This window comes from Orbicella faveolata, unplaced genomic scaffold, assembly GCF_042242905.1.
Source record: "Orbicella faveolata isolate gen_17 unplaced genomic scaffold, um_ofav_v1 contig_2, whole genome shotgun sequence".
Classification (NCBI taxonomy): domain Eukaryota; kingdom Metazoa; phylum Cnidaria; class Anthozoa; order Scleractinia; family Merulinidae; genus Orbicella; species Orbicella faveolata.
The window spans coordinates 9,830,029-9,848,265 of NW_028301547.1; the positions used below are offsets into that span (position 1 = coordinate 9,830,029).

An 18,237-nucleotide genomic window follows, 5' to 3' on the forward strand; every position below is an offset into this window, starting at 1 on the left:
ATGTTATGTTATGTCATGTTATGTTATGTTGTGTTAATAACTCGCTACTTGCAATTTTAAAATAACAATGGTGACTGACGTATCCGAACGCGATCTTCATACGAGACTCAATTTTGGTCACGCGCAAGGTCTCCAAAACGGCGTCGAGTAGTTTTAAAAACAGTTTTCGACTTAAAAAAGGAAATTACAATTCAAACGCTACTTGAATACATAAGTAAAGCGGCTCAAGAAGATGGCGTGGAGTAGTCTCACTTCAAGCGACCTCATGCATAACTAAACAGTATGCCTAATCACTGATGTAGTGCTTTGTGAAATAACGGGACACCCTGACAGCGAGTTCACCCATCAGATTGTTTAACTCAAAGATTGAGGTGAAGAATGATACAATGGTACTTTGATTTCGGGGGTACAGTATTATGTAAAATTGCTAGAGTTTAATTGATCATATTATATTGGTAGACCGGTTGATAAATTGATATTCACGGTCAGAAGGTTGTTATCCGGGCGACAATTAAAAATTATAATTTCTTATTTCAAGTGCTTAATAAAGTAAAACGAAACCATGTGATTATGTCGTGACAATAGCCTAAGACGAGGCGAGAAACTCATGCATGTAAATGTAACTAAGTTATTTGGTAGCGTTTTTCTACAGAATACGAGAGACTAGCGCAGCTGGAAGGCAAAAATTCAAAACAAGAAACAACAAAACAAAAAAATAACAAAAGACGTAAGGATGCTTTGGCGACTGTTTCAGGACCATGTAAACAAATCGATCACAACACAGTTGACCTTGCGGTACAATGAATATCTTTGCATGCTAATACTGCTAATACACACGAAAGAAAAATTTAGACTATTGTTTGAAACTTTAATTTATGTGTATTCCGGGGCATTTAAACTGTTCTGTCGAGGCGAAATATTCGACAATTGTACATGTTTCCGTTTGAAATAGTAGAAACAGTATTCTACCCCTGAAAAAATTCTTCTAAAAATCTCCTCTAGCGGCTCAGATCTTTGACATGCAGACTGTGTGAAGACCCGTGAACAACTTCTGCCTGCCATGAAATTAATTAACGGTCTTATGCGCCTACTGCCCGGGGGGGGGGGGGGGAGGGTTACTTTGGGAATTTCTGGGTAAGGATGTGAATTTTGAATTTTGCTACCCTATACTAGAGTAAACTCCCCAAATCCCCCCATCTATCGACACTGTAGAGGCTTATTTGCGTAAATTTAAACTAACCGATTTTTTTTATATATATATTTTTGAGTGGCAATTCCTGGTTTCCTTAGTCTAGATAAAATCTTCAACCAACTGGTCAGTTTCGCAAAAAATGATACCCTATTCTAGACCCAAACGCTCTGATTTATATACCTTATCCTAGAGTAAACTGCTTGAAAACCATACCCTTCACAGTGGCACATACCTATAAAGCCCATATACGACAGTGCCCCCTTCCTCCCGGGGGGGGGGGGGGGGGGGCTACTGGCGCCTCGAGAACTGATGATAAAATTAATTAAGTGATCTTTGCAATACTACATGCAGCTATTAGTTTTAATGTCAGACAGGCTCTCAGCCTGTTCTAACAAAAAGCTCAAGTACGTTTCTTTGTTGCAGTTGTCTGGTGATGTGTACTTCAAGGACATACAGGCTGTATGATATGAAAACCAATCCAATATTCCTAATTTCATGACAGATAGATTTTGCCAAGCCTAAAAGAGGAGCTCCCATAAAATAATAAACATTTACTTGACACAATAACCTTCAAAGAAATTCATAAATCAGCATTTCACCATGCCACACCAAATAAATTGAACAAAACGATTAAATCTACATAAACACAATATGTTTATTTTTACACCTCGAGGATCAAATGGCAAATCCCGTCTCAACGAGGGATGGGAAAATAGAAAAAATTTTAAAGAAAATTCGTTTAAAGATTGATTATCGTACAAGGTAAATCCAAGAAATATGTTTAGAAGCCAAAGTCCAAATTTTCAAAGACGGGCTGTCATCAAATTTAATAATTATTCATGCTATTGCGTAATTTGAATATTATTTTCGCCGACGGCTTTGCAGTCATTTATTCGCCAGTAGTCTTTTACATAAAGCCATTAATGTTTATTGCTCGTGATATTACAGCCCATTTAGCTGGGGAAATATAGGAAAATCGGTATAGGTTTTGTGGGTGTCACATATGCATGTTTCGCGGTGCAGCAGTCTCTTTTTCTCCGCCATCATATAAGCCCATTCTGTATGCAGATGTGAAACGCGCGCATAAAACCTTAACATTAACATTGAACGGACGAACATAGCGATGGCAAAGCTTAATATTTTGTTTCGATAGCTTGACAAAAGTCCGATATTGAGTGTTGCTTAGTTACAGAGTGCAATGCTGAGTTATAAAGTCCGATGTTGATTATTGTAAACTTGGATGTTGAAGTTTGAGCTGATTACCGTAAAGTTGGATTTTGAGTTATTTATTAAAGTCCAATGTTGATTACTGTTAAGTTCTATGTTGAGTTAACAAAAAATCCTAAAATCCAAATTTTGCGGAATTCCTGGCGTTTTTGAGCTTGCTGTGCATAGATTTCCCAAATTCATCACGCACCAAGGGACTCATCTTTTGAAAAATTTGGTTACGTGATTAACCCATTGACTCCCGAAGGTTTTTTTTTTTTTTTTTTTTGCCAAAAACGCATTTTTTGGACATTTTGGAGATTTTCAGGCTCGATATGGGCCAAATTAGCTCCAATCTACTCAAAAAGGCATTTGCAACATGACAGGATGCCTTTCTTTCCACTAGCGCCGCGTTTTACGTCGGTTTTGCTCAGGCATCCGCAGAAATCAAAATTTTAAGAAAGTGACCTACGTCTTTAGGTTCTTCGTTTTTATTTTATTTTATTTTATTTTTCGCCTTTCCTTTTTCTCCTTTTTTTTAATCTTTTCTTTTTTTTATTTTTGCTGCAGTGATTGACTTTTTACTGTGCTTGCTTCCAATTCAAAACATTCTGAGAAAGCATCATCGAGACGGGCAATTTTTACCATGGAGTAGCCACGTGTAGTCGCAGGAAATTTTGCTCTGAGTTTCAATCAGATTTCTGAGCATTTTCGTGCATGTTTCAGGCTCCATTGAGCCGATCACTCTGATCTGGGTATCATTGGAAAGATATTTTCCTCCTGCAAAAGTTGAGTATAGATGATATCAATTTTGGTCAAAGATGATGACGTAAGAAGTGGAACACAGGCCAAGGCTCGTCATGGCTGGTTACGGGCGGCACGGGAGTCCAAGGGTTAAAAAGACCGATGTTGATTTCTACAAAGTATATTAGATTAGGTGTTGAGTTATGAAGTCCGATGTTGATCACAGACCACTGTAAAGTTGGATGTTGAGTCTTCAATTAAAGTCCGATGTTGTTTACGTATACTTTATGAGTTACTAAAAGTGAAACGTTGAGTAATAAAGTCCAATGTTGTTTACTGTAAAGTTAAACGTTGAGTAACGAAGTCCGATGTTGATATCTGTTGAGGTAATCAGATTAGGTGTTGAGTTTTGAAGTCCGATGTTGATTTAGGCGTCGAGTTACATGTAATAAAATTTGGGAGCGCAAGGTAGAGCGCTAAATCGAATCATTACGGTTTTGGACGTTTTCGATCTCGAAACCGTGTCAAGTAACCTTTGTATCAAAGATTGAACCGGAGTTTTACTTGAAACCGGACATTCACCCGAAACTTTCCGCTGCTATCGGCAAACATTTCACCGCAGTTGGATGATCTCCTATGTCAAATACATGATGTAAATTCTCGGTTGAAACTCTGCATTTGGATTTTTTTTTTCGCAATAAATTTAAGATTTACACCTACAGATGCAGCGAAAACCGTTACAAGATGCCTCATTCGCCGTCTTCTTTTTAAAACTTCTTTGGCAGTTCCGCTGAACGAACACTGAACGAAGATATACTTCTCACGGCATATGTTTTTGCCTGGCTACTTGAAGAGTAGAGTAGAGCAATTTTATTCAGGATATATCCCAGGGTTATTGACAACAGGCGATAATGAGAGGACGTCAAGATGAGAAATCCTACACCGAAAACTCTTGGGCTTAGGCGGTAGTCCCTCCTTTCGCGCGATCCTCGCCTCCAGGATTTCGCGCGGCCATTTTTTTTCTCGCGGTTTTCTTTCGCGTCACGCACGAGAGGGGTTGGTTCATCAGTTTTTGAGCCCTTGTCTTGCATACTGCGGCTGCGCCCGCAGTACAAGCGGTAATCAAAACCGAGCTGTCCTACCGAAACGACACGACAACAGTCCTTTTCATCGCAGCTAATTAACAAAGGCAAAGACAATGTTACAGTTGCTTCGGCCTCTTGTCATAGTTAAACTGAGAATTCCGGGTTAAATTTGACGAGGAACAGCATATCTGGTTTTTTTTTCCCCAGAATAGCACAACTAATACCTCACCTGACGACGCTCGACGAACTAAGAGCGAGTTGCCGGTGATAGGGCTGTCCACAAGTTGCTCCAATTTTCTCAAAAAGTTGCTCCAATTTTCTCAAAAAGTTGCTCAAAAGTTGCTCCAAAACTCTAATAAGTTGCTCAAAAGTTGCCCCAAAATCCAAAAGTTGCTCAAACGTTGCCGAGCAACTTATGGACAGCCTTAGCCGGTGACCCAGTTTTGGAGCGCAATTAGAAGCTTGGAAACACAAAATGTTTCATATTTTCCACTTCTTGCAATCTAATATAGTTTTAATTGTACATTCTTTTCGTGAGTATTTAAAGCCATTTCCAGCGAGAAAAGTTGCCCGATTTCAATGCGTTTCCTGCTAACATATATTGACGTTAGGACAGTAAAGTTTTTCCCACCTGCTAAATCCTGATCCTAATTCTTGTTTTAGTTTTTAATCTTAGTTAGCTTACCGCATAGGTTTTTGTCCTTTTTATTGTATTTTAGATTTTTATGTATTTTAAAGGTTTAACATTTATTTTTTCAGAGGACCCTCCTGAAAACCACCTTATGGTGATTGGAGGCTTCCTCTTAAAATATTATGTATTATTATTATTATTATTATTATTATTATTATTATTGCTATTATTATTGGTCATTACAACTCTCATTCGCGCCAGCCGTATACAAAGGTGGTGGGTTGTTCAATTTTCAGCTACCCATGGGGCTGGGTCATCCTGTTTTATAACAAGAATTGGCACACATTTGACACAACGACAACAGAGGTAAAGGTCCGGTAATACGGGCAACATTTTTCTTCAACTTGTCTCGCAACATTGTTGCATTGCAAGTTGAAACACATTGTTGCGCGTTTTACCACGTTTGTAAGCAACTTGTCTCGCAGCAAAATACAGTGTTGCAAGTTGAGGCAATATGTTGCGCAAAGTAGACTCAAGTTCTACTTTCCGCAACAAATTTTAGTTTTGCTTCTCGTATTGCCACTGAAGCTACAACTTGTCTCGCAACAAATTTGAATTCAGCGCTTGTGATTGGCCGTCGCGGAGCGCAGCAAATTAAAAAAAAAACATGGCGAACGGTGAAGGCGAGCCTGAATTCGAAGTAGACCAGTAACTCTCGGAAAGTCATAAATTTGTCCTGTACAAAGACCTCGGGGGCTATCAGAGTCTTTGGGACACCTCGTTTGTCCCTTCAAAAGAAATAGGAAAAAAGACAAAAGGCTTGGAAGAACTGTCGCAAAAATACAACTTTTCGCCTAGCTACCTGAAACGACACTAAGCTTCATACTGAGAGAACTTCTCTGGCACGGAAAATTAAGAAGAAAATGACGGCCAGAAGTCGAAGTGCAACTTCGTCGAAATGCTAAATTATGTTAAAAAAAAAGGCGCCATCTTTATTTTATACACGATTAAGCAATTATACCTGTAGAATTCTGCAGACTTGCAACACTGTATTTTGCTGCGAGACAAGTTGGTCACAAACGTGGTAATACGCGCAACAATGTGTTTAAACCTGCCATGCAACAGTGTTGCGAGACAAGTTGAAGGAAAATGTTGCCCGTATTACCGGACCTTAACTCTTTAAAGTTGCAAAGGACGAAAACGTTTCGAGCCGTGGCTGAAAAAGTACACTTGGCTGTCGTGGACATTGTCTATTCTGAGAAGCGGTAAGTTTTCCTGGAGCGTAGCGCTCGAGGAAAACTGTGAGCTTTAAGGAACAGATAATTATTATCCTTCAAACATTTGTCGCAACACGCGCAGTTTTGAATATTGAGGAATATCACTTGGTAATTCCTCAGTTTTAGCTGGGGCATATTTAGTCAAGTGACGCGTTCAGACCAATCGCATGAGAGCGAAAATGTTTGATGGATTATAAAGACACTTATATTCGCTGCTGTTTTTGCAAATGTCCCCTGCTTGGTTACGAATGACACAAAGGTCTAATGGAATTTGCTTGAATCAAAAAATAGCGAAGAAGAAAACCTCTGTTTTTACAATTAAGAACAGTTATCCGAGGAGAGCATGTAAACCCCTAAAGCAGTATCATCATAATAGTTCTTTTATTTCTAATACTTTTACCTTATTATCCTTACAAGGACACAGTAATCATTTCAGTCGCATTGATCTAACGGCAAAATGGAGTTCAGAGTACATAAAGCCAGCTTGCCGCTTGCATGTTTGCGGCGTCTTCAGGAATTAGAGAATCTTAAATCTTCCTTCTAAGGCAACGAAAACATAACAAACAGGGGGAATACATGCTCTAGTACTTTGGTAGTTTTAGTTTTGATTAATTAAAAAAAAAACAAACAACAACAATAAAATGTAAATGCCGGGAACCCTTACCAAAGTGCTGGGTAAATTGCATCGACATTTACTCCTGCACAAGATGATGACTCTTGCAATTTATTTTAGTTTTCTACCTATGTTCTTCTTATTCTGTAGTTATATTCGTCTAGTGCTATTCAAATTGTTCTTTTCCCTTAATGTTTTCTACAATCTTTTATAAAACCTTCGACGCTAACGCTAGTTACGTACAAAACATAAAGCTAATTTATTTTATTATATCTCTTAGTTACTATGCGCTTTGTGATTGGTCAATTCTACTGTATTCTACTGTACGACCCACTAAAATTTAAAGCTGTTTTTGTGGCAAAAATGTTTCGTGATTTATCGCCAAGTGTTGTCAACTTTTATAGCAAGTGAAAGTTTAATGCTTTCTTCTACTTAAATTGTGTATTTAAATATGCTGACGACTTAACTACTTAACAACGATTTCAAATTGATTCGTTTTAATTTCGACCCGCGTCAGAAATTTGAAGCCGTTAGACGTGAATAGAAATCGCTCTCGGACCCAGTAGAGATATAATAACTATCTGACCTTACTAACAGTGTCTTTTCTGTCCGTACTGTAAGTTATACGGTTTTTTCCCTTCGATGTATGGCCCGTACGCTTCGCGCTCGGCCATAAATCGAGGCGAAGAAAACTCGGTCCATAAATCACAGTACGGACCTCGAGCTTGGTTAGTAAGAGGTATATATTTCTTACACTAATAGTATCCAATTACCTACAATTTATATCGGCTTAAACGATACTTTGCAAAGTAATAGTTCTACGAGATATAAATAGTGTAAACTACTTAATTCACGAACACATTTCCTCCAGCCCTTTCTCATGTCTCTCTTTGACAGTTATTTGTCTCTCAATGGTGTCCGGTTTGAAAGAGGCTGTTGCCGTCCTCACAAAAACTACGCTTAGAAGCACTAAATAGTTCTGTTTTAACAGCGCACTTGATTACTGTAATGATCGTCTCTACAACAAAATTCTCGATTGTATTGGTTGTCCGCGCGTCTATTTGTCACGTAATCTACGCGCGATCAAGTAGGTGTTACAACTTTTTGTAATTGAATACCTACACCATTCGCACGCCCATTGCGTGAGCTTTAATGGCTTCAGTGTAAATGTTCTTTAAAGTTTTAAAAAACTTATGAAAAATACTACTGACTTTTTCGCTTTTTTATCTCGAAATTTGTTATTGATGCGATAAATTAGTACTTGTACCTCGTGTCGTACAACACAGAGAGTAATGGTGCTCGTAATTTCAAATCGGCCTCACGCTCCGCGCTCGTCCGATGTACTCCCTGAATGGTACTCCACTCGGTCCAACTACTACTACTACTACTTTACACGAGCAAAACTGGAGGAGCTAGCCCGTGATTACCACACGGAACACTTGAAACGAGGGTTCATTTTACTCCCACGCTTACAACTGTACGCGTCTGCAAATTTCTTAAAGTTGGATAGCGGACCAAGCACCCTGCGAAAAAATGGAAGGAAAGTAAACGAATGAGATCTGCACCAAAAAAAGAAAAAAAAAACTAAAAATATGAAGCCATCATAACGTAATGATGCATTTATAATCTCGAGGAGCTCGCCATGCGTGAGTCATTAGCAAGAATGAAGATTGTGATTACGGCAAACGGCAAAAACTACCGTTTGCCATAAACGCCAATCTTAAACTCTCCAGTAACAATGCCGTTGGTACACGGTTTGGCCTCTCAGATTACAAGTTAGGCAAATTATAGAAGGTAATCAAATGAAAACCTCGGAATTGCAAAATTGCCATCAGATGGCAACGTTTGGCGCGAAATTTCTCAGGACAATAAACAAGTCAAACACCCACGATTGTAAGTGTAATTTGTCACCTTTGATATTAAAAGGTAACCGACTGTTATACTCGTGAAATTAAGAAATGCTTTCACTCACGTTTCATCAAAATTTTGACAAAACGCGCGTATTTGGGGACTTTTGTTTCCTCGCAAAAACACTCTACGTGGATCGTAAAAAAAATTTGAACACCTTCGCCGTTGCCATGTCAACAAAATACAGTATCAAAACACACATGCTGAGGTCTCTGTAAGTGTTATTATGGGAATCATGGACTGTTACAAAGGGTTTCAAAATTTAATATACCGCCATTTTGACATGTTTTCATTGACTGGTTCTGTATGTAAATCTAAAACGCAAGCTGCAAGGAATATTTGAAGACTTTGAACTGCTCTTTGTGGAGCTTCTTTGCATGGGATTCTATCAAACGCAATTCGGTGTACAATAGCTTGCCAATAGTAACATAACTGGGCTAAGATTTGCAATTGAAATATTCATACCTGTATTTTGGGTACGAATGTACGTCAGTCTTCAACTGGTAAAGAGCAGCTTGCTTCTTGTAGACACTACACCATGGCTAACATTAGAGAAACAGTGTCATGTTATAAATGACAATAAAGTCAATACTCCCTGCGTAACGACTTTTACATCTCAATGAACAATTGTTAGTTATATTTTTTCAGAGAATTGTGAAATTAGTAACCGTTTGAATGGGAGTGCTATTAACGATTTACACTACAAGTGATAATCAAAATTGCAGGAGCCATTATCACGTTATCAGTGTAACGTTAATTTGCGCTGCAGTGCAAAGCAAAAAAAAAATATCGAAAACTTGGCCTGCTTTCAACCAGCCACAATGAAGTTATTTTCTCTGTCAAATGATAAAGCTTGTTTATGTACCCTCACCAGCCTAGATTTTCTCAGTTCAAAGCTGTGAAATGCAGCAGCTAAGTTATTGGGTTAAACGACCATTTAGTAATTGCAGTTTATTCAAATTGGTCGATTATAATATAGTCATTATATTAAGAAAAAAGAACCGCTGAAAGATCTATTTGGACCGAAACAATGATGTGACAAAGATACGCTAACCCTGTGATCATACTGTCTAACATAAAACATGGCTAAAAGAAAGTTTAGAACATTTTTTCCCTCATTTTCAAGTGTTAATACTAGTAACACTAATACGCAGTTATAAAACAAAGCGTGCTCAGTAACCCACCGTAGCAAATCCAATGAAGAAAAGTTGATCCACACTCAAATCCAGGTTAGGTAACCGCCCCTCTTTTTTGTTGTCGTCGACCCAAGACTGATATGCCTAAATACAGAGGTTTGATAAAGATAAAAAGTTAATAAATATGAGAAGTTCAATGCCTTACAAACTTGTAGAACACGCTGTTATGACGCAACATTTCAAGCCAAGGAATATTTAAGATGTGAGCCACAGAAATAAAATACAGATGAGCGTGATGAATAGGGATTCCTTAAAACTGTAAGTTATATTTAGTAGTTATAATATTTATTCTTTATTTAGAGCTGCACGGAACTCCTAAAGACATTTCCAAATACTGAACTTTCTTTTTCTAACCCTTTCCAAGAGGAGAAATAGAAGGACGTAGTAGGATACGTAAGAGTAGGGAAAGAAGAACTTAGCATCAGTAAATTCTCCCAATCTCAGCTGGGCAAATCTTAACTGAGACCAAAAAGATCCTCTACCCACGATTTAGACCTGTAATCAAGTTTACAACCATTTACTGTGTTCTTCAAATCTGTTGAATCACGACGGAGATCTGAATAAGCGGTGGCTTACATCATATGCAAGCTTTATCCCTCCATTATCTGCTATGTTTTCATTTAAAGTTTGTTGGCCATTTATCTGCAAGGAAAAAAAAAAAAAAAAAAAAACACAAGACATATTTCTACGTTTTTGACTTTGAATGTTCAAGGATCCTGAAAGTTGCGACCATTCAAATGAGAGGTCCTGCGAACTACCTTCGTGCTCTAACTTTTGCGACTCTGGTGTTCACACAATGTTCAGAAAAAAAATGCAAAAGAATCATTGTCTTTCACAGTTGTATTTATTACACCACCAAAACAAATGCTTTACTTAAACTAAAATCCAACAGGGGTCTGTTATTCTCCACTGTTTATTATGTCTGTGAAGCTTGTGTTTGTGTTTGTGTTTTGTTTCGGTTTTCTTTCTTCTTTTTTTATGCTTTTAAGGTCGTTTATTCCTGAGGGTTAGGACTATTAAAAGCCCTTTCCCTCAAAAATCCAAGAAGGGTCTTTTATTCTCCACTGTTTCTTTGATCTATGTTTTTGGCTTTTTTGTTGTTGTTGTTGCTGCTGTTGTTGTTGTTGTTTTTCCATCTTCTCTTTTTTTTATGGTTGAAGGTCGCTTCTTCCTGAGGGTAAGCAACATTAACTACGATAACTTCCCAAGCAAAAACCGGAGGTAGCAATATTAAACCGACCTCTAAACTTTTCGTATCGTTAACATCGTATGAATTAAAGCTAGTTTTATGACTTTGTTTTTGTGTTTGTTTGTTTGTTTTTGTTTTGTTTTGTTTTTATGACTGTTTCCACAAGGCGCGCAAGATCGTTCTGATTTCAAGTCTGTGGATGCCGTGTACGTGTTCCATCAGCTAGTTAACGGGTACAAAATAAAGTTTTGTACTGCTTTCTACAGGAATGCGGTTTTTGTCACACTTACATACTCTCCAAACACTTCGTAGCTGTTGTATTGATTAACCAGGCAATAAGCTTTTGTCTTGAAATTCTGCTCCGAACTATCAGACCACCAATCTTTCGCATTACCATTTGCATCAAACGTTCGTCCTAAAAACGCAAGTTCATCATTAACGGATGTTGAGCCGCACTTTGACGTCATACTACGGTCGGCGTATCTTGACTTATAATCCATCAAATAATTTCGCTCGCACGCGATTGGGCTGAACGCTTTACGTGACTGAATAGGCCCCCGCTAAAAGTGGGGAATATCCGAGTGATATTCCCCAGTTTTCAAAACTGCGCGTGTTGCGAAAAATATTCTAAGGATAAGAAACACAATAGCCTCCATTTGACTTTGAAACTATGCGCGGATATTATTTTGTCTTAAGACATTATCTTTTCCTCGAAGCGTCGCTCCCGGAAAACTGTTCGCCTCTCAGAACAGATAACGTCTGCGGATAAATATATGGGTATATTTTCGCGCCAAATGGAGGCTGTTGTTTATCTATTTAGCCTTACGTTTTTAGGTTTGACGTTGTTAATGGGTCACTGTCTTCTCTGGTCTTATGGCGTGGCAGAGGTTAAGAAAAAAACCTTCCGGCCTGAACTGAGAACAGTCACTGGCTCATACGTTTATTAAAATTCCAAAAATGCAACCAAATGGCGCATTGGGGTATGAAAATATAATACCACGTTAAAAGACCAACTCCGAATAGGGGGGTTTTAAACCGCACAATGTAGTCTATACAGGCTCATTTGATAGGAAGGCTAGTTACTTGGATAGGAAGAGGACAAATTAAGTAACAAAGTTGGGGATAGCAAGGGCTACAAATAAATACTACCTTGGCTGTCAAATCCGTGTGTAATTTCGTGACCAATGACCATTGCCAATGATCCATAGTTGAGATATCTGAAGAAACATTGCACATTGAACGTTATAGAGAAATCTTCAAACGTACAAGTCAAAGGGAATTTGTTCGTTTGCGCTCGCTAGTTTATCATAGAAACAACAAAAACGTGTCTGCAAATTTTGTATTTTGAAAGTGTTTTTCCTCCGAGAGCGATTTTTGTACGACTAGATATTTTTAATCCTATTTCGAAAATGCTCTGTAACTTTCCACTGCAATTGAATATGGTAAAACGCAGACATGATTTTGTTTTAGCGCTTTCGATCCTGAAACTGAGGAGCAAATTAAATTCGCGAAAAACAAAATTCTCTGATGATCCGAACTCTCGCATTTACAGCTCACGAAAAATTTGACAGTTTATTATATTTCAAAATTCTTGTTTTAGTTTGATAGCCAGCTCTATAAGCTTTAATTTGATACAGGGTTTTAGGTGTTTGGACGCGAGGAACCTCTACAGGTATACGGTGACCTTGAGACCTCCTGCCACGAAAAAAACGGACAGTTTGTTTTGAAATATAAAGACATTTGACATTTAACCAGCCAGAAAGAATAATTAATATATTTTCTTGCTTCCCACCCTTCTTCTTAGAATCCAGCGACAGGGTCCACCATTACTTACTTTGGGTAAAGTTTTCTGTAAAATGGAGATTGCAGGATTCCAGCCAAAAATACTGCGAAGAAAAAGTAAATGCAAGACCAACAATTATATTGATAAAGTAAGTTCCGCTGTAGTACATTATCTGGCAAAGCGATTTTTAAAGACGTAAGTCATGTCCAAAGCATTCATAGCAGCTTCTAAGAAACAAAGTGAAGCTGATTTTCGCAGGCCATTGGCTATACCCAGGACGTATACTCTCTGTGGAGGCACCTACACGGTATGATAAGATTGTCTAAAGCCGGGCCCCTTTTACACGGGTTCTTCTCGTTCAATGAAGAAAATAAACTTACCTATTCGGTTTTGCTGTGGACTGTAATATCCATTGACTTCCGCAGGACTTTCCATCCACCTAAGGAGGCCATTCAGAGATATATGTTATAATTAGCACGACCTGATGTTAGTCGTAAAAGCAGGAAATGCGTAGTACACACTCGATGCCTCAACTTCAAGTAATTCAGTTTATTGAGATAACTAATCTAAAGCAATCAGATTACAAGCCTAAGTTTCCTACAAGTGATAGTTAACGTTGGACATTTATTTGAAGAAACTGAAATTTACAACATCGTTCCTTTTTCTATCAGAATCATGGAGTTATACAATTGTAAAACGTAAATTAGAAGGGTGAATCTAGGGATCAGGACTTTCTGGCGAACACGGTGGCCACATCAGTTTTCATTATTACTACATAGTCAATGCGCAGAGTAGCAGTTTGCGATAATTATTTGTTTTACTTCGGTTTGTTTTTAGGAAGGGACTCCCTAGTCGGCTTCATACTCTATTACTACTACTGCACGTTTACATCAAGAAACCTGACAGGGAACTCACGGTCGAAAAGCACGAAATCATAAAATAAGAAAATGGCATGTCGCTTAGCAACGTCTCCGAGGAAGACTGCGGGCTCAAGATAACTACCTACCCCATCACTTCGTTGTCAGATATCAATGATATCAGAATCAGGTTCGCCACGTACGACTAACGGATCCAAAAACATTTTCGCCATGAAACGTGGTTCAGTAATTAAATCCCAAAGCACATCACACTTACAAGTCTTTGTTGACCGGCTGGTCAAGCATTACAAAATTCTTTTGTATAATCATCTTGTTCATTGCCACTTCGTTTGCAAAATAGTCGTTCCTTGCAACCAGCTGAGAAAACAAAAATCATTAAGTCGACATTTAAACCAAGTGATAAGTTTTACAAAAGCAGGCTAAACTGGTTCGGTCTGTAACGAGCTCACAGTGGTCATAACTAAATAAAATATGAGCAAATAAAGCTGATAAGTACAACTTGTGGGTGAATAAAAGTAGCTGAGTTGTGTTTCACTCCCATGAGAGAAGGAAACTATTCAAGGCAAGTGCAACGGTCCAATAACAGCGAGAGCATGCAAATGAGGCTCAAACTGTTAACCGGGCATGAAGTGTACTGTTAAATAACACCTGGCATGGCGCTCAAACTGAAACTATCCAATTCTGCTCAAATCGGGCCTGCGAATAACCAATCACTTTCGAAAATTTTCATATAGTACGATCAAGGGTAAAAACTCATTGTTTAACGCTAAAGATATACATGATATTATTAAAGTAGCTAACAACAGTTTCCAGAACTTTCCGAGATTAAGATTGTGATAAGTCAATATAACCACTCTTTTTCAGTTGATGTAACAATCCCGGTACCAAACAGCTGCCCAACGATTGCTGGAAACCCCGCTATCATCATCGTGGCACAATAGCTTACCATAGCAACAGTATGACCTGGTACAAACACCCTTAATTTTAGCTTTAACTGCTAATGAGCTCCATAACCCACATTTTTTACTCGAGATTCGATTAGCAGGATATGACACAACTTTTGGCAAAGTTTAAAACTTTTTCTGTACATGTGGTTCAGAGCCACCTTAAATTTTTGAAATGTCTGATCGAGCTGGTCATCCTTAGAGATGTCACATAAGCGAATATACAAAATAGTAATTACTTACCATTGAGTATTGCGCGTCAAGTTTGGTGTCATTTTTGATGTAAGGGGGATACCCGATATCTTCTTTGATTGCTTGGGCCTGGATTGGAATACGAGAGTAAAATTATCATATAAACTGAGAACGAAGATGACGACACAATATATAACATGGGTTTTTTTCCCCCGAAAACTATTTATCCGAAACATGAAAAAAAGAATATACGGTGAAGATATGGACGATATAAGACTGACTGGGCTTACACTCAATTCAAGCGTCAGCAATCAGTTAGGTATGAAACACAGCTGAATGCGGTTTCTCTTCAGAAACGCGCCGTATTCCATGCCACTTCCGATGAGAAAATGACAAAAGAAGAGTTTAGGAAGACTTGTGTTAAGTGGATATTACAATTCTACATTGTCTTCCCATCATCAAATTAAACAAGCATCTACACTAAGCTCTGCAGGCTCTACCAAGATTGTTAAAACTGACTTAAAATAACATAGCCGGAGCGATCAAATGTTTACTGTATTGGGTAAGATGGTTCTAAGACGAGGCCAAGAAGGCCGAGAAAACAGCTTTCGACAGAGACACAAGGAAAAAAACTCAGATGAAACAAAAAAGATCTTCAAAAGGTTTTCATGCGCTTTTCTGTACCTTTTAAACCTGGTTTTCACTAAGACACAAGCACAAGCACTGACAAGAAAAACATAAAGGTAGTGAGGATGCCCATGAAACAAGTTCAAGCACAAGCAGAACATCTTCGTCTTCTTGTGCTTGGGAGAACGCGCTGCTGTAAGCATATATGTGCATAAACATGAGCCCGCCGTATTGTTTTACTGTATCTGGGAAGTATTGGACGGAAAATAGGGCAATTATCCATTCTGTGCATGCTTAAGGTGGCTCCATAGGGTAATCATTCATGGCGTTGCGCGCGCAAGTGCTATGTTTTGAATGCTGTTTTTGAATTCGCTTTCACACCCAGTCCTTTCAAACGTATTACATGTAATAACACATGATTAAATAGTGGTTTGCTATCATCTCTGTTAAAATTTTGGGTTTTAGTCTTGAATTATAAATGCCCAAACAACTGTGTTTTTTACTGTTTGTGTGGCTTTATTTGTGATTTTCTTGAATTTTCTTCCGTGAAATCTTCCAATTTTTTTACAACACATCGCTTCCAACGGAATACGAATTTAAAACACGAAAAAAGTAAGGTTTGTAAAGGCAGTTTTTTCGATTTTTCAAATTTATGTCTTTTACCGCTACAAAAAATCTGGTCTTATAGATTTCCCTGAAAAACGAGCTCCGACTAAAGTAAAATATTTACTACCAATCTGCCAAATTTTACGAAATTTCACCGAAGGAAACGCGAGAAAATTCACTGTCAGTTTTGCTTTTTGTGCTCATGTTGACGTCAGAAAATATCCAAAAACACTGACTTTTTCCTTCGAGCGCGCGCAAATTACTTGAGCTTTCGTGCTCAGCGCGCGTGCGATCGTAAAACTATAGGGAGCCACCTTAAGGTGCTTATGTTTATGCTGGTGCTTGTGCGATGTCGCAGTGAAAACCAGGCTTAAATTAGCGGATTGTTTTGTCTTGGAATTCTTTCAGTTTTCCTTCTAAGAAATGATAATGTTGAAGAGGACAGAACCTGCATGGTGGTGCCTTCTATACCAGAGTAAATAGAAATGGCTGAAAAAATGTATATGATCAAGTAATGAGACGGTCCATAAATTTGAATGTTTTCGCTTCTCTATACCTTTTCCTTAGCGGCTTGTTTTGTATCGTAATCCATCCAGTCTGCAGACTTCAAGTTATCAATAAAAGCTGTGCGAAGACGGGAAGTCATGTCTTTTACCTGAAAAACAACAATCCACAAGACGTGGCGTCTGGTTTACTACGTCAACAGAGCCATAACACGGTCAGATGAGACAGCAATTTACATTAAAAATCGTTGTTTACGATTATGCCTTCATTTTTTTTAAACAGAACAGAAACACTGCATCACTTGACCAGTTCCATCTTATCATTATTATTTAGCTCTTATTAACGAGCAGGAGGTCTATATGGGAGAATCCTGACCGAGGTCGTGAGTACAGACCGAAGGCAGTGAGGTCTGTACACACGACCGAGGTCAAGATTCTCCCATACAGACCGACTAAGCTCGGTTAACAAGATGCTTATTATATGGCAAACAAGAAAAAATTAATTGTTCAATTAGACTGGTTTGTACCAGCTGACATTTTGCTCGCGAACGGCGATGAGCGGAACTTAAATCTGCCAAAGTTTGCTCGTCCTCCTTACTTTTTTTCCTCATCAGGCTTTTTGGCACTTCCACTAATATTGTTAGAAGAAAATAGTCAATATCTTTTGTATTTTAGTTTGCAACTTTTTCACTGCAAAATGTAACCGGTAGATGCCGGTCTAGATGGAAAAATCTAGACCGCGGTCAATATCAATTTCAGCCAATCAAATTCGTGAATTCGGTAGTTCCCAGTCCTTGTGAGACATAGCCATATAATAATATTTATTAACCCCGGCTTGGAGCTTCGGGAGACACCAAATCAGTAAGGTAACGATGCCAGGCAGCTATATTCGCTGGCCCGGACCCGGACAGTCACAAGGGCAGAGGGCCCATGCAGTCACTAAAGCAGAAGACCCGGACAGTCATTAGGGCAGAGGACCCAGACAGTCCCTAGAGCAGGAGACCCGGACAGTCACTAGGGCAGAGGACCCAAGCAGTCACTAGAGAAGAAGACACGGACAGTCATTAAGGCAGAGGACCCAGGCAATCACTAGAGCAGAAGACCCGGACCGTCACTAGGGCAGAGGACCCAAGCAATCACTAGAGCAGAAGACTCCGACAGTCATTAGGGCAGAGGTCCCAGAAAGTTCCTGGAGCAGAAGACCTGGACAGTCACTAGGGCAGAGGACCCAGGCAGTCACTAGAGACGAAGACCCGGACAGTCATTAGAGCAGAGGACCCAGGCAGTCACTAGAGCACAAAACCCGGACAGTCATTAGGGCAGAAAACCCAGACAGTTACTACAGCAGAAGACCCGGGCAGTCATTAGGGCAGAGGACCCAGACAATCTCAAGAACAGAAGACCCGCATAGTCAATAGGGCAGAGGACCCAGGCAGTTACTAGAGAAGACGAGACAGACGGTCATTAGGGCAGAGGACTCGGACAGTCACTAGAGAAGAAGACCAGAACAGTCATTAGGGCAGAGGACCCAGGCAGTCACTAGAGAAGAAGACCAGGACAGTCATTGGGGTAGAGGACCCAGACAGTCACTAGAGAAGAAGACCAGGACAGTCGCTGGAGCAGAAGACCCAGACAGTCACTAGGGGAGATGACTTAGACTGTC

General features: G+C 39.1%; 1 protein-coding gene across 4 annotated transcripts in view; it reads right to left on the reverse strand.

The window, feature by feature from the left end:
• Nucleotides 1–6,499: 6,499 nt before the first annotated feature.
• The window catches only part of LOC110051174 (endothelin-converting enzyme homolog), a 31,467-nt gene continuing 19,729 nt past the window's right edge, over nucleotides 6,500–18,237 (reverse strand). For 2 of the 4 annotated variants that reach the window (XM_020757195.2, XM_020757186.2), the window contains exons 10-20: nucleotides 16,628–16,726; nucleotides 14,890–14,967; nucleotides 13,959–14,059; nucleotides 13,205–13,263; nucleotides 12,876–12,927; nucleotides 12,191–12,258; nucleotides 11,332–11,456; nucleotides 10,429–10,494; nucleotides 9,841–9,936; nucleotides 9,122–9,198; nucleotides 6,500–8,271 (exon numbers count right to left, since the gene is read on the reverse strand). In XM_020757195.2, the coding sequence (XP_020612854.2) occupies nucleotides 8,172–8,271; nucleotides 9,122–9,198; nucleotides 9,841–9,936; nucleotides 10,429–10,494; nucleotides 11,332–11,456; nucleotides 12,191–12,258; nucleotides 12,876–12,927; nucleotides 13,205–13,263; nucleotides 13,959–14,059; nucleotides 14,890–14,967; nucleotides 16,628–16,726 (921 nt within the window). In that variant the 3' untranslated portion in view covers nucleotides 6,500–8,171. Of the gene's footprint in view, nucleotides 8,272–9,121; nucleotides 9,199–9,840; nucleotides 9,937–10,428; nucleotides 10,495–10,989; nucleotides 11,457–12,190; nucleotides 12,259–12,875; nucleotides 12,928–13,204; nucleotides 13,264–13,958; nucleotides 14,060–14,889; nucleotides 14,968–16,627; nucleotides 16,727–18,237 lie in introns of those variants that run through there. The other 2 variants (XM_089289493.1, XM_089289494.1) reach the window with 2 other exon arrangements.